The following is a 13710-nucleotide window of genomic DNA, read 5'->3' on the forward strand; positions in this document are numbered from 1 at the left end:
ACACAGCTGAATCACTCTTCTGATAGGCACACATGTTGAGAATGATAGGAAGAGTCCTGGTTTGATTGATCTTGCAGCTAACAGCCTCCTGAATAGCAAGGCTAATAGCCTTGGCTTGTTTCAGGGCTCTCCCCAAGGATGGTCAGTTAAGTGAGTGGGTTTGGGGATGAAAGGTGGGGGTGGTGATGTTGGAGTTGCTGAAATTCTGTTCAATATTGAAAACATCTCAACTGTTTGAGATAACAATATTTGGGGGTGTGCTGTGGGAAAGGTCAAATATAATTTGTATATAAAGATTAAGCCTTCCAATCATATGCTAGCAGCAGTGATTACAACATATCCCTGTGTATATGATGGCACAATACATGCTTGGAGGCTTGCTATCCTCTGTCAAATCGGATCCACTTGACTGAGGGTACACGTTGCGATTGGATCTCTGAGCACGCCGCACAATCTGGTGCGGGCAGGGTAAGCCTGTTCCGCTCCGTTTGGTCATTTTGCAGTCACTTGGACCCTAAAGCCAATCGCTTGGCTTGGGGGGTGGCTGTGAAACAATATAAGCCCTGTGCGATGTTTGCTGGACCTCTTTTGCCTTGCAGAGTGGAACACCCACCCACCCACCCACCCTTTCCTTTGTGCATCTGGCCTTGCTATGCACTTTGTTGGTCGCCTGTTTTGCAATGGGGGCCTGGTAGGAATTTTTCAATCAGGCAGATTGGCAGGGCCATTTGATTTCCACCTAACGCATAGTAATCGCCACAACTTTGTAAGGTTTAGCAGTTAGGCATTGGAACAGCAATGTGTGGGGGAAGGGAGGTGTGGCCATCACATACCCCTCCAAAGGCAAGGGTATTCCATTAAAGGAATCCAGGGGTCGGTCTGGATCTTGTCCGAAACTCCGTGGTAGGGGCTTGGGCCATGCCAGGACCCCATGGGGACACTGGGGGTGAGCTCAAGTTGGTTGCCACTGGCAGTGCTCCCTCTGGCGATGTTTTGCCCTTAACAGACTCCCTGCGATGCGAGCGGGAGTCTGATATAGTCTGTGGGATTCCAATGCCTAAGCCAATACCACTCAAATTCTGTATTTAATAAAGTTAATTGCCCAAAAACTTAAACTAAAATCCTGTGTCACTGTGTCTCATTTTGGGGGGCTGCTCAAAGTGCAACTGCCTCCTCTCCTAAAGTTTTCCTCCTTGCCTCTCCACAACTATTGAATAAATGGGACCTGGCAGAAATCAGCAAGAGGGAAAGCTGAAAATGATCAAATCTCAATCAGACTTTGAAGAGGGCTTTGTTTCAGCTTGAGAGAGATATATGAACTGCAGAAGGCTATTTCTGATGTACACTTCCCTGAATACATTTAAAGAAGAAAATAACCTTAATATATTTTCCCACTCAAGCAACAACTACATTATGAAGCAATTCTTAAGTTTCTTGGAATGCTATATGTTCCCTGATGGGATTCAAAGTTAAGACCTAATTAGTGCTGTTGGGCTCTAGTGGGAAAATGTCTTTCTGCAGGAAATTAACAGTACTCTGCTTCATAGTTTCTTACTTTGACTTGGAAGAATATCAGGGTACATGATGGGACCTAACAGATGTTCAAATCTCAAAAAAGGCAAATTGGGAATACTTGAGCAGTAAACTCATGCCACTGTTATTGAGGTTCTCATCCAATTTTTTTTTTAAAAAATATATTCATAGATCTATACTTGTATTTGTTTCAAGTCTGGGTTATAAATAATGCTGACACTAATACTCCTATTAATGATGCAATAATTTTAGATAGGTGAAATACTCATTGTGGAAGGAGATTTTGATAAGACAAGGCATATTAACCCATCATATAAGTGTTTTGTCAAAAAAGAAAAAGTCAGTCGACCCACCCCGTTAGTTACCCGAAAGTGAATAAGCTCCCCATAGTGTTACTTGCCTAATTCAATTTTGTTTACAACAATTATACTTTTGCATCAATAGGAAGAGGAGAGAAATTTAATTTTGTTTGTATTTAAATGAGAAGCTGCCTAATTCACACCTCTTGAACAAAAACACAAACCAATGCACAACTAGCCCTCAAAATTCACGTGTATCTGAATTTTGTGACATAGGTCTCAAAGCAAACAAAGTACATATATTAAACTGAGCATAAAACTGCATATATTAATCCAAAATGCACTACATTTGCAAAATTGCATGCAAAAATGTGTACCATAGTGAAAACTGCATAACAAATGAATTTATTAGGAGAAATTTGCACTAAATGTTAATGAAAAATTGTACTTATGTTTAAGGAGAAATCACTGTGTTAAAGCTGACCAAAAGTCCAGAGGTAGCATGATTATCAATTTACGATGGGGTGGAAGGTTCACAGGCTATGAAGGACTTGCGCACAAATTTATTGACAGCTGTATGAATTATGATAGCTGGGAAGTAGCAAGCAGAATATAAAATTGAAGAATGGCATAAAGAGGTGTGGGATATAGGTATTAATGATAAATTAGCATGTGTCATTAAGGTATGATGAGGAATATGCAGGAGAAATGATTTTGAGGAGATATGGGAAGTGTTTGTAGAATATGTACTGTTAAAATCATTAGAAGAAGTATTGAAATTTTTGGAGGTTGGATAGTTAGAATGGAATGGTCTCAGTGGTAGAGTTTTTTATTCTTATTTATTTATGATTGTAGCTTTGGTAAAATGATAATAATAATAATAATAATAATAATAATAATAATAATAATAATAATGAAAGCAAATACAAAGAAGCTCACTGAATAAAATTCTACATATGTACACATCTATTTTAAAAAATGCTAATGAATTTTCATGGACTGAAAACAGATCACCCACTGCCAGATGATGGACTGCCAGATGACCCAAGGAAAGCACAACATCAAGACTGCCAGAGACAGATCTAATCATTTTTTTACTCTGATCTCCCGAAAGCCACAAACAACTGGACACTACTGCTGACGGCTGGCAATCTGGAAAAGTCTGTAAAACAACCCCAGAAAGAACAACATTTCAGACACCTCAAGAATGGCTGTGTTATAACTGAGACAGAGGAAGAGCTGACTACAATCTGCCCTTCACAATGAAGCCAAATTGCCAATGACGAGAGTAGCCTAAATATTATTTCATGGAACATAGCGGGTTGTGCCAACAAAGTAGGGAATGAGTCATTTCATGAGTACATAACGAGTTTCGATGTGATAATGTTGCAGGAAACCTGGGCAACTGACTTATTATAAATAATAAAGAAAACAACAGAAAGTGATGTAGAAATGCACAGACCTGAACTTAAGATAGGAAAAAAATGAGTGGAGAAAATCACAGCTACAGATTTGTCCATCCCTTACCCCTGTCAATATGGTCAATGGTCAGTGATGATAGTAGTTGTAGTCCACAACATCTGGAGGCCACCATGTTGGCTACCCCTACACTAGATGAACATATGGAGAATGAAAGGACCTGGCAGTATTATAACAGGAGATACAGAGGTTTCTCCATCCCTGTTCAGCAGCTACATTGTAGCCTGTTTTACAAGCTGGCTGCATTTGTGGGAAATGGAAGACATTAAAGTACACTCCATCAGTTCAGCTGAAACCAAATGTTTGCCTCCTTTCCTTGGCCTCAATTGACAATCATTCCACCTAGCTGCATCTGAAAGAGAGGAGAGGTCCACCCAACAGCTTGGTTTTGACCAAGGGCCATTTCACTCCTCCTTTCCTGTTTCTATGTGCAGATATTTTCCTCGGGTTGAAACCAGAGGGAGGGGAAAGGACAAAAAAGAGAGAGAGAGAAGTCCATCTGCTTAGCTGGAATCAGTAACTGCCATTTTAGGTCCTTTTCTCCAATATTTATCTCCCCTGTGCCAATTATAGTAGGTCACTATAGGACCAGTTGTGAATACAATTTAACCTTTGGTATCTGAATTTGCTCATTTTTCTCTCATCTATTGTGTCTGATTAACCTTTTTACTGATTACAATTAATTAGCCTAAGTTAATGATGTCCATTGACTTCAATGGGTCTTCTCTAAGTTGGTCTAGCATTGGATACAACTATATACATCCAAATACAAAGGGACTAGGAAATAGGGACATAAGTGGAAAGCAAATACATTTGGGCTTTATGGTTAAGCCTACAGGCTGGTATTTTGTAATTTAACTTCTCTACAACATTTAGAAAATTGTAGTCACTTTAATCAACACCATTTCAACTATTTATATGCTAATGCAGAAATTCTAATCGTACAACAGTGCATTTTGTGTTAAGTTGGTTTGTATTGTGCATGTACATGACTTCCTTAGATTTAATCTCCAACGGTAGATTTAAACACTGTTAGGAATTACTTGCTTTGACATGAAAGAAGCTACTTTTAAAACAATAAATTTATCTTTAGCATATCAGTTATATTTTCAAGGAGCCTTTATTTCCATTTTAACACAACATATTCAGATTTACTAGTTTCAAATGAATTCAGTAGCTGTTAAGGTTGTGATAATAACAGAAGCAATAACATCAAGAGGCACAGAAAATATTTCAATCCTCAATATGATCAAGGTATCTTTTTCATGAATCCACTTTCTTTCCCACAAGTCTTCTGAAGGCCCCTATAACTTCCTGATTTCTGAGAGTGTAGATTAATGGGTTTAACATGGGAGTCATAACTCCATAGAAAATAGAAATTATCTTGTCTACATCCTTTGTGGTCTTAGTTTGGGGGCGGAGATATGAGAACATGAAGGTGCCATAGAATATGGATACTACAGTCAAGTGGGAAGCACATGTGGAGAAAGCCTTCATCCTGCCCCCTGCTGAGTGGATTCTTAGAATTGCCACAATTATGCGCAAATACGAGAAAAGGATAAAGCTAAAGGGACCAAGCAAAGTGACACTCCCAGTGAAGAACATAACCAGCTGGCTCAAGGAAGTATCTGAGCAAACCAGCTTCATAACTGCTTTGACTTCACATGTCAAATAATCAATCATATTTTTCCCACAAAAGCGTGCTGGTATGGCATAAATGGGAATAACGCCTAAAAATAAGCCAATTGACCACGTCCCAGCTGCTAACTGAATGCACAATCTCTTGTTCATGATTAGCATGTAATGCAGTGGGCTGGAAATGGCTATAAGCCTGTCATAAGCCATGACAGCCAAAAGGAAGCATTCGGTCACTGCTAAGTAGGCACCACCACTCATTTGGAAGTAACACATGGCAAAGGACGTGGTGGGTTTGTCCACCAGAAGGTTTGCAATGGACTGTGGGATTGAAGAAGATGCATAGCAAATGTCAAGGAAGGATAAGTTACTGAGGAAAAAATACATGGGATTGTGAAGCCGAGGATCAGTTGTGGTCACCAAGATTATAATAAAATTTCCCACTACAGTGATGGCATATACAACAATCAGGAAAACAATGAGTCCCATCCTTGTCTTTGGCCGACCAGAATAGCCAATGAGGACAAACTCAGTCAATTCAGTCTCATTTTCTTCTCTCATATCCTGATTCAAATATTATCTGCAATGACATACAAAAAAGAAAGAAAGAGAAAGGGACCTCATTTTGTAATATTTACATGGTATTTTGCTACAAGGTTTGGGAAGGTATGGTACTGTAATAATGAGAACATATTAATGATTAGTTTCAAAAATCTATTAAACTTCTCTTTTGTTTATTATGAGCTATTAGCAAATCTAAGGAAATGATTTGCACATTGCTTGCTTTGGAGCAATTCAAACCCTTTGACGTTTTCTGTGTTGAAGATTCTTGCACTGAGCATGGGGTGGGGTGAGCCTAGAGGATCCCTTTTGGCAAGAAATAGATGAGCAAAAATGAAATAAACAATGAAATCAGAATAGCTTCCACTATGATCAATTATAAAAATAAAACTCAGAAACTTAGACTTTGAAATTATCTCTCTAATTGAGCAACTTCAATTTCACACATAATTTAAGAAATTTGTGTCCTACATTGAAATACCTGTGAAACAATTTACATAAAAATCCAACTTTTTAATATTATGAAGTTTAATCCAGCAGCATTATATCCTGCTGTATTTCTACAAATATGTTTCAAGATCCAATATTTTGCAGAAATATTGACTTAATATTTTATAGTTATATTTGCATTACAAACAAATTTATTTATTTTGTCACTTTTGACATAGCTTTTTAGTGCATAACACATATGCTCATTTTTATGGATAAACCATTTAGAGAAGCAAGGGTGACATTTTCTCCTTTCTGAATTTCAAAATAAATGCAATTGTTTCTTGAAAGCTCCTGTATTCTTGACCATCCTTCTGATTCAGCATACTGAGCAAAATACAGGACTGCAAAAGATATAGCTAAGTAGAAGAAGCTGTAGTGCTTCTTCTCCCCCCGACCCCACACACATTATGCATTCTTCTAAGCAATACAGATGAACCAGATTGGAGGAAAAGTCAGAGTTCCAGATCAAAATTCCCCAAATGCCTTTTTAACTGCTATAAGGTGGAGTAATGAGAATGAAACTAACATGGCAAAGTATATAAACAACTAATACCTTTAAGTGCTTTGGTTTTTCCACACTTCCTGAATGTCCTTTGTCAGCATTTGGTATTAAACTGAGATGGAGGATTCTTCAAACTGTACAGGAATTCTAGTAAGCCTTCAGTGTATGAGATGAGAAAGACTGAAATCGTTCCAGTGGACAATAAAAAGCAAGTTGTCAGCTCACTATTCAAAAAAATAAAAATATGGAATATGAAGAAGGATTCATGTTACATGAATCTCTGAAAAATAACGCACTAAAACAGCACGGGATAGCATCTTTATGTATGCAGTGCTCTAGATATAGTAGAAACATTTCAGGAGGCATAGATTGCTATTTTGTTCCATGAAAACTTGGAACTGAAAGAGAAGTCTAAGTGTTTTAGTTAGCTCAATTAGATGGGCAATATTTTAAAACCACTTTCTCCATAATTCCCAGTGGCGGCATAATCCCAGGAGCATCAGTGATTCAGCACTCCTAGAGATGCCACATAATAAGAAAAACATAAGATATAGCATAATATACACATCATAATAATAAAATAATCATAATAACAGCCCCCTTCCCATTTAACAGGCCATAGATTATTTAAAGAATGGGGGTTAATAGAAATGCTTTTGCCTGGTGCCTAAAGACATGTAATGATGGCTCCATGTGAGTCTCTCTGGGGGAACATTCCACAGATGGGGAGCCACCACAGAAAAGGCCCATTCTTGTGTTGTCATCCTCAGAACCTCTTGACGAGCGGGGACATAGAGAAGAGCCTCAGATGACAAGTGTAGGATCTAGGTCAGTTTGTATGGGTAGAAGCGTTCCTTAAGATACTGAAGTCCTGAGCCATGTAAGACATATTACCTCAGCACTGGTCTCAGAATTGGGCTCAATTATTAATTAGACTGTCTGAAGAAGTGTGCATGCACACGAAAGCTCATACCAAGAACTAACTTAGTTGGTCTTTAAGGTGCTACTGGAAGAAATTTTTTTTTTTAAAAAAAATTAGACTGTGTGATCCTTGCTGCATTCTCCAGAAGGATCCATTGTTGCCCTTCATTTTTAGTGCCTCTTCCCAGCGCATCCATTAGCAAATTCTTATACTGATTAATAAAAGAGCATTCATTCAGGATCAGTTCCATCATTTCACTGTAGTTAGATGGCGTTTTTATCTTTTCAAATGATACTGGGAAAATTTCCTTGTTTTGCTTGAAAACTTGTCTGTGACCATCACTGTTTGCCACCTATCCTTAGTTTCAATTGACAATCATTCCACCTAGCTGCATCTGAAAGAGAGGAGAAATTTATGTTTAGCATATCAGTTAGATTTTCAAGGAGCCTTTATTTCCATCTTAACACATCACATTCAGCTTTCCTAGTTTCAAATGTATTCAGTAGCTGTTAAGGTTGTGATAATAACATAAGCAGTAACAGCAAGGGGCACAGAAAATATTTCAGTCCTCAATATGATCAAGGTATCTTTTTCATGAATCCACTTTCCTCCACACAAGTCTTCTCAAGGCCCCCATAACTTCCTGATTTCTGAGAGTGTAGATTAATGAGTTTAACATGGGAGTCATTACTCCATAGAAAATAGAAATTATCTTGTCTACATCCTTTGTGGTCTTAGGTTGGGGGTGGAGATATGAGAGCATGAAGGTGCCATAGAATATGGACACTACAGTCAAGTGGGAAGCACATGTGGAGAAAGCCTTCATCCTGCCCCCTGCTGAGTGGATTCTTATGCACCATGTCCTTTGTGACGTATTACTTGTGACGTATTACTTGCAAATGAGCAGGGGTGTCTACTTTTGTACAACTGAATGCTTCCTGTTGCCTGTCATGGCTTATGACAGACTCATAGCCCTTTCCAGACTCACTGCATTACATGATAAACATGAACAAGAGATTGTGCATTCAATTAGCAGCTGGGACATAATCAAGTGGCTTATTTTTAGGGGTTAGTGGGATCATCTTAAAATATGGCCCTGGTTGCGGGAAGGCCATCAACCCAGTTCTCCCCACCCTGGCATGGGTGGAGTAATATCCTCACACCAAGGTGGCACCACGATCATCCCAGTCCTCTTGGCCAATCATTTTGAGTGTATTGGCAAAGCAGTCATCGTGTTCCCACAGGGTTACATGCCTTCTGCGGGCCTTTGTCCTGCATTGTTTAAAATTTAGCATTGTATTTTCAGCCAAATTTATCCCTGGGGTGTCTAATGAAATTGCTGTTGCACAGTCTCGATTTCAGATATACTGCTTCAGATTATTGGCACCAGAAGCATGATGGCTGCCCAAGCCTTTTGAAGACCACCTCTGGAACCCTGGAAGCATATATTGACACAGGCAGTAGTCGCCTTCTTCACCCCCTCTACTCAGGTCCTACAAGAAAGCTTGGGCTGATTTTATAGCCTATCGTGTGAAGACATTGGCCATTGCATTGGGTCTTCCACCCACTACAGATCTAAGTTTGTCATTATCTCATGCATTTGTTCCACCTGGGGCGGCCAGCCAAGACATTAAGAATTCAGTCTGTCACTATTTCATTTTTCAGCAAATCAATATTTGCTTTTGACAGCACAGAGGGGTCTCTGCCTGGTCAAGGAAGCCAGGAGGTTTCTGCAACTCAGGCCTCCTGGAGCTGGCCCATTCCTTAATCACAGTGATGGAACTCATTTAGCTAGGCACCAGTTTACCAGAGTGATGAGAAAGGCTATTCAGGCCTGTGGGCTTCCAGCGTCGGAATATGCAGCCCATTCTTTTTGAATTGGGGCTGCTATGACGGCAGTGCATTGGGGTCTGTCTGCAAGCAGAATTAAAAACATGGGTCGCTGGAAGTCCCATGCTTACAGGGGTTACATTTGGAAAACCCATTAGTTTGGTGCCTAAATCATATGTTAGCAGCAGCAATGACAACACATCCCTGTGTCTATGATGGTACAATACAACCTTGGAGGCTTGCTATCCACTGTCACCTGCCTCCTCTCCTAAAATTTTCCTCCTAGCCTCTCCACAACTATTGAATAAATGGGACCTGGCAGAAATCAGCAAGAGGGAAAGCTGAAAATGATCAAATCTCATTCAGACTTTGAAGGGGGCTTTGGTTCATCTTGAGAAAGATATTTGAACTGCAGAAGGCCATTTCTGATGACCACTTCCCTGAATACATATAAAAAAGAAAATAACCTTAATATATTTTCCCACTCAAGCAACAACTACATTATGAAGCAATTCTTAAGTTTCTTGGAATGCTACATTTTCCCTGATGGGATTCAAAGTTAAGACCTAATTAGTGCTGTTGGGCTCTAGTGGGAAAATGTCTTTCTGCAGGAAATTAACAGTACTCTGCTTCATAGTTTCTTACTTTGACTTGGAAGAATATCAGGGTACATGATGGGACCTAACAGATGTTCAAATCTCAAAAAAGGCAAATTGGGAATACTTGAGCAGTAAACTCATGCCACTGTTATTGAGGTTCTCATCCAATTTTTTTAGGAAAAAAATATATATTCATAGATCTATACTTGTATTTGTTTCAAGTCTGGGTTATAAATAATGCTGATACTAATACTCCTATTAATGATGCAATAATTTTAGATAGGTGAAATACTGTTTATGGAAGAAGATTTTGATAAGACAAGGCATATTAACCCATCATATAAGTGTTTTGTCAAAAAAGAAAAAGTCAGTCAACCCACCCCCTATTAGTTACCCGAAAGTGAATAAGCTCCCCATAGTTTTACTTGCCTAATTCCAGGTTTGTATCTCTCAAAATTCCCATTCATCTGAATTTTGTGACATAGGTCTCAATGCAAACAAAATGCATGTATTAAACTGAGCATAAAACTGCATATATTAATACAAAATGCATTACATTTGCAAAATTGCTTGCAAAAATGTGTACCTTAGTGAAAATTGTATAGCAAATGAATTTATTAGGAGAAATTTGCACTAAATGTTAATGAAAAATTGTACATATGTTTTAGGAGAAATCACTGGGTTAAAGCTGACCAAAAGTCCAGAGGTAGCATGATTGTGAGTTTATGATGGGGTGGAAGGTTCACAGGCTATGAAGGACTTGCTCACAAATTTATTGACAGCTGTATGAATTATGATAGCTGGGAAGTAGCAAGCAGAATATAAAATTAAAGAATGGTATAAATAGGTGTGTGATATAGCTATTAATGATAAATTAACATGTGCCATTAAGATAAAATGGGGGATATGCAGGAGAAATGATTTTGAGGAGATATGGGAATGTTTGTAGAATATGTACTGTTAAAATGGAAAGGGGTCAAACCATTGCAAGAGGTGCTGAAATTTTTGGAGGTTGGATAGTTACAATGGAATGGTCTCGGTGGTGGAGTTCACATTTTTATTCCTATTTATTTATGATTGTTTCTTTGTCAAAATAAGAATAAGAATAATAAGAAAACAAATACAATAAGCTCTTTGAATAAAATTATACATATGTACAAATCCATAAGAATAATAAAATGCTAATAAATTTTCATGGATTTATTAGAAATAATAAAGAAAACAACAGAAAGTGATGTAGAAATGCAGAGACCTGAACTTAAGACAGGAAAAAAATGATAACCACATCTACAGATTTGTCCATCCCTCACCCCTGTCAATATGGTCACTGGTCAGCGATGATAGTAGTTGTAGTCCAAAACATCTGGAGGCCACCATGTTGGCTACCCCTACACTAGATGAACATATGGAAAATGAAAGGACCTGGCATTATTATAACAGGAGATACAGAGGTTTTTCTATCCCTGTTCAGCAGCTACATTGCAGCCTGTTTTACAAGCTGGCTGCATCTGAGGGAAATGGCAGACATTAAAGCACACTCCATCAATTCAGCTGAAACCAACTGTTTGTCTCCTTTCCTTGGTTTCAATTGACAATCATTCCACCTAGCTGCATCTGAAAGAGAGGAGAAATTTACCTTTAGCATATCAGTTAGATTTTGAAGGAGCCTTTATTTCCATTATACACAACACATTCAGCTTTCCTAGTTTCAAATGTATTCAGTAGCTGTTAAGGTTGTGATAATAACAGAAGCAATAACATCAAGAGGCACAGAAAATATTTCAATCCTCAATATGATCAAGGTATCTTTTTCATGAATCTACTTTCTTTCCCACAAGTCTTCTGAAGGCCCCTATAACTTCCTGATTTCTGAGAGTGTAGATTAATGGGTTTAACATGGGAGTCACACTACCATAGAAGAGAGAAATTATCTTGTCTACATCCTTTGTGGTCTTAGTTTGGGGGCGGAGATATGAGAACATGAAGGTGCCATAGAATATGGATACTACAGTCAAGTGGGAAGCACATGTGGAGAAAGCCTTCATCCTGCCCCCTGCTGAGTGGATTCTTAGAATTGCCACAATTATGCGCAAATACGAGAAAAGGATAAAGCTAAAGGGACCAAGCAAAGTGACACTCCCAGTGAAGAACATAACCAGCTGGCTCAAGGAAGTATCTGAGCAAACCAGCTTCATAACTGCTTTGACTTCACATGTGAAATGATTCACCAAATTTTTCCCACAAAAGCGAGCTGGAATGGCATAAATGGGAATAGCCCCTAAAAATAAGCCAATTGACCATGTCCCAGCTGCTAACTGAATGCACAGTCTCTTGTTCATGATTAACATGTAATGCAGTGGGCTGGAAATGGCTATAAGTCTGTCATATGCCATGACAGCCAACAGGAAGCATTCAGTCACTGCTAAGTAGGAACCACTACTCATTTGGAAGTAACACATGGCAAAAGACATGGTGGGTTTGTCCACCAGAAGATTTGCAATGGCTTGTGGGATTGAAGAAGATGCATAGCAAATGTCAAGGAAGGACAGGTTACTGAGGAAAAAATACATGGGATTGTGAAGCCGAGGATCAGTTGTGGTCACCAAGATTATAATAAAATTTCCCACTACAGTGATAGCATATACAACAATCAGGAAAACAATGAGTCCCATCCTTGTCTTTGGCCGACCAGAATAGCCAATGAGGATAAACTCAGTCAATTCAGTCTCATTTTCTTCTCTCATATCCAGATTCAAATATTATCTGCAATGACATACAAAAAAGAAAGAAAGAGAAAGGGACCTCATTTTGTAATATTTGCATGGTATTTTGCTAGAAGGTTAAGGAAAGTATGGTACTGTAATAGTGAGAACAGATTACTGATAAGTTTCTATTGGTTCATTATCAGCTATCAGCAAATTTAAGGAAATGCTGTTGCACACTTGCTTTGGAGAAATTGAAACCCTTTAATGTTTTCTGTGTTGAAGATTCTTGCACTGAGCATAGGGTGGGGTGAGCCTAAAGGATCCCTTTTGGCAAGAAATAGATGAGGAAAAATGAAATCATAATAACTTCCACTATGATCAATTACAAAAATAACACTCAGAAACTTAGACTCTCTCTAATAGAGCAACTTCACTATTACACAGAATTTAAGAATCTTGTGTCCTACATTTAAATAACTGTGAAACAAACATATCCTCATTTTCATCGATAAACCATTTAGAGAAGCAAGGGTGACATTTTCTCCTTTCTGAATTTCAAAATAAATGCAATTGTTTCTGGAAAGCTCCTGTATTCTTGGCCATCCTTCGGATTCAGCACACTGAGCAAAATACAGGGTTGCAAAAGATAAAGCTGAGTCGAAGAAGTTGTAGTGTTTCTTCTCTCCCCCCCCCCCACATTATGCATTCTTCTAAGCAATACAAATGAACCAGATCAGATTGTAGGAACAGTCAGAGTTCCAGATCAAAATTCTCCAAATATTTCTTTAACTGCAATCATTTGTTAAGATGGGGTAATGACAATAAAACTAACATGGAAAAGTATAAAAACATCTAATACCTTTAAATGCTTTGGTCTTTCCAAACTTCCTGAATGTCCTTTGTCAGCATTTGGTATTAAACTGAGATGCAGGACTCTTCAAACTGTACTGGAATTCTAATAAGCCTTCAGTGTATTGGATGAGAAAGACTGAAATCATTCCAATAAAAAGCATGTTGTCAGTTCACTATTCAAAAAAATATAAATATGGAATATGAAGAAGCATTCATATTACATGAATCTTTGAAAGATAATGCACTAAAACAGCACAGGATAGCATCTTTATGTATGCAACGCTCTAGATATAGTAGAAAC

The 13710-nt window shown here is 38.4% G+C and overlaps 2 protein-coding genes across 2 annotated transcripts; both read right to left on the reverse strand.

The window, feature by feature from the left end:
* Positions 1-4540: 4540 nt before the first annotated feature.
* On the reverse strand, positions 4541-5507 carry LOC310746691 (olfactory receptor 13H1-like; the record flags this gene model as incomplete). The annotated part of the gene is made up of 1 exon (XM_083580672.1): positions 4541-5507. The coding sequence occupies one exon, from the start codon at positions 5505-5507 to the stop codon at positions 4575-4577; it is 933 nt and encodes a 310-aa protein (XP_083436798.1). The 3' UTR covers positions 4541-4574.
* Positions 5508-11663: 6156 nt separating this feature from the next.
* On the reverse strand, positions 11664-12596 carry LOC310746692 (olfactory receptor 13H1-like; the record flags this gene model as incomplete). Its single annotated transcript, XM_083580673.1, has 1 exon — positions 11664-12596. One exon carries the CDS (start codon positions 12594-12596, stop codon positions 11664-11666), a length of 933 nt encoding a protein of 310 aa, XP_083436799.1.
* Positions 12597-13710: the final 1114 nt, after the last annotated feature.

The sequence above is a fragment of the Podarcis filfolensis genome, assembly GCF_964270895.1.
Source record: "Podarcis filfolensis genome assembly, chromosome: 13".
Taxonomy (NCBI): Eukaryota; Metazoa; Chordata; class Lepidosauria; order Squamata; family Lacertidae; genus Podarcis; species Podarcis filfolensis.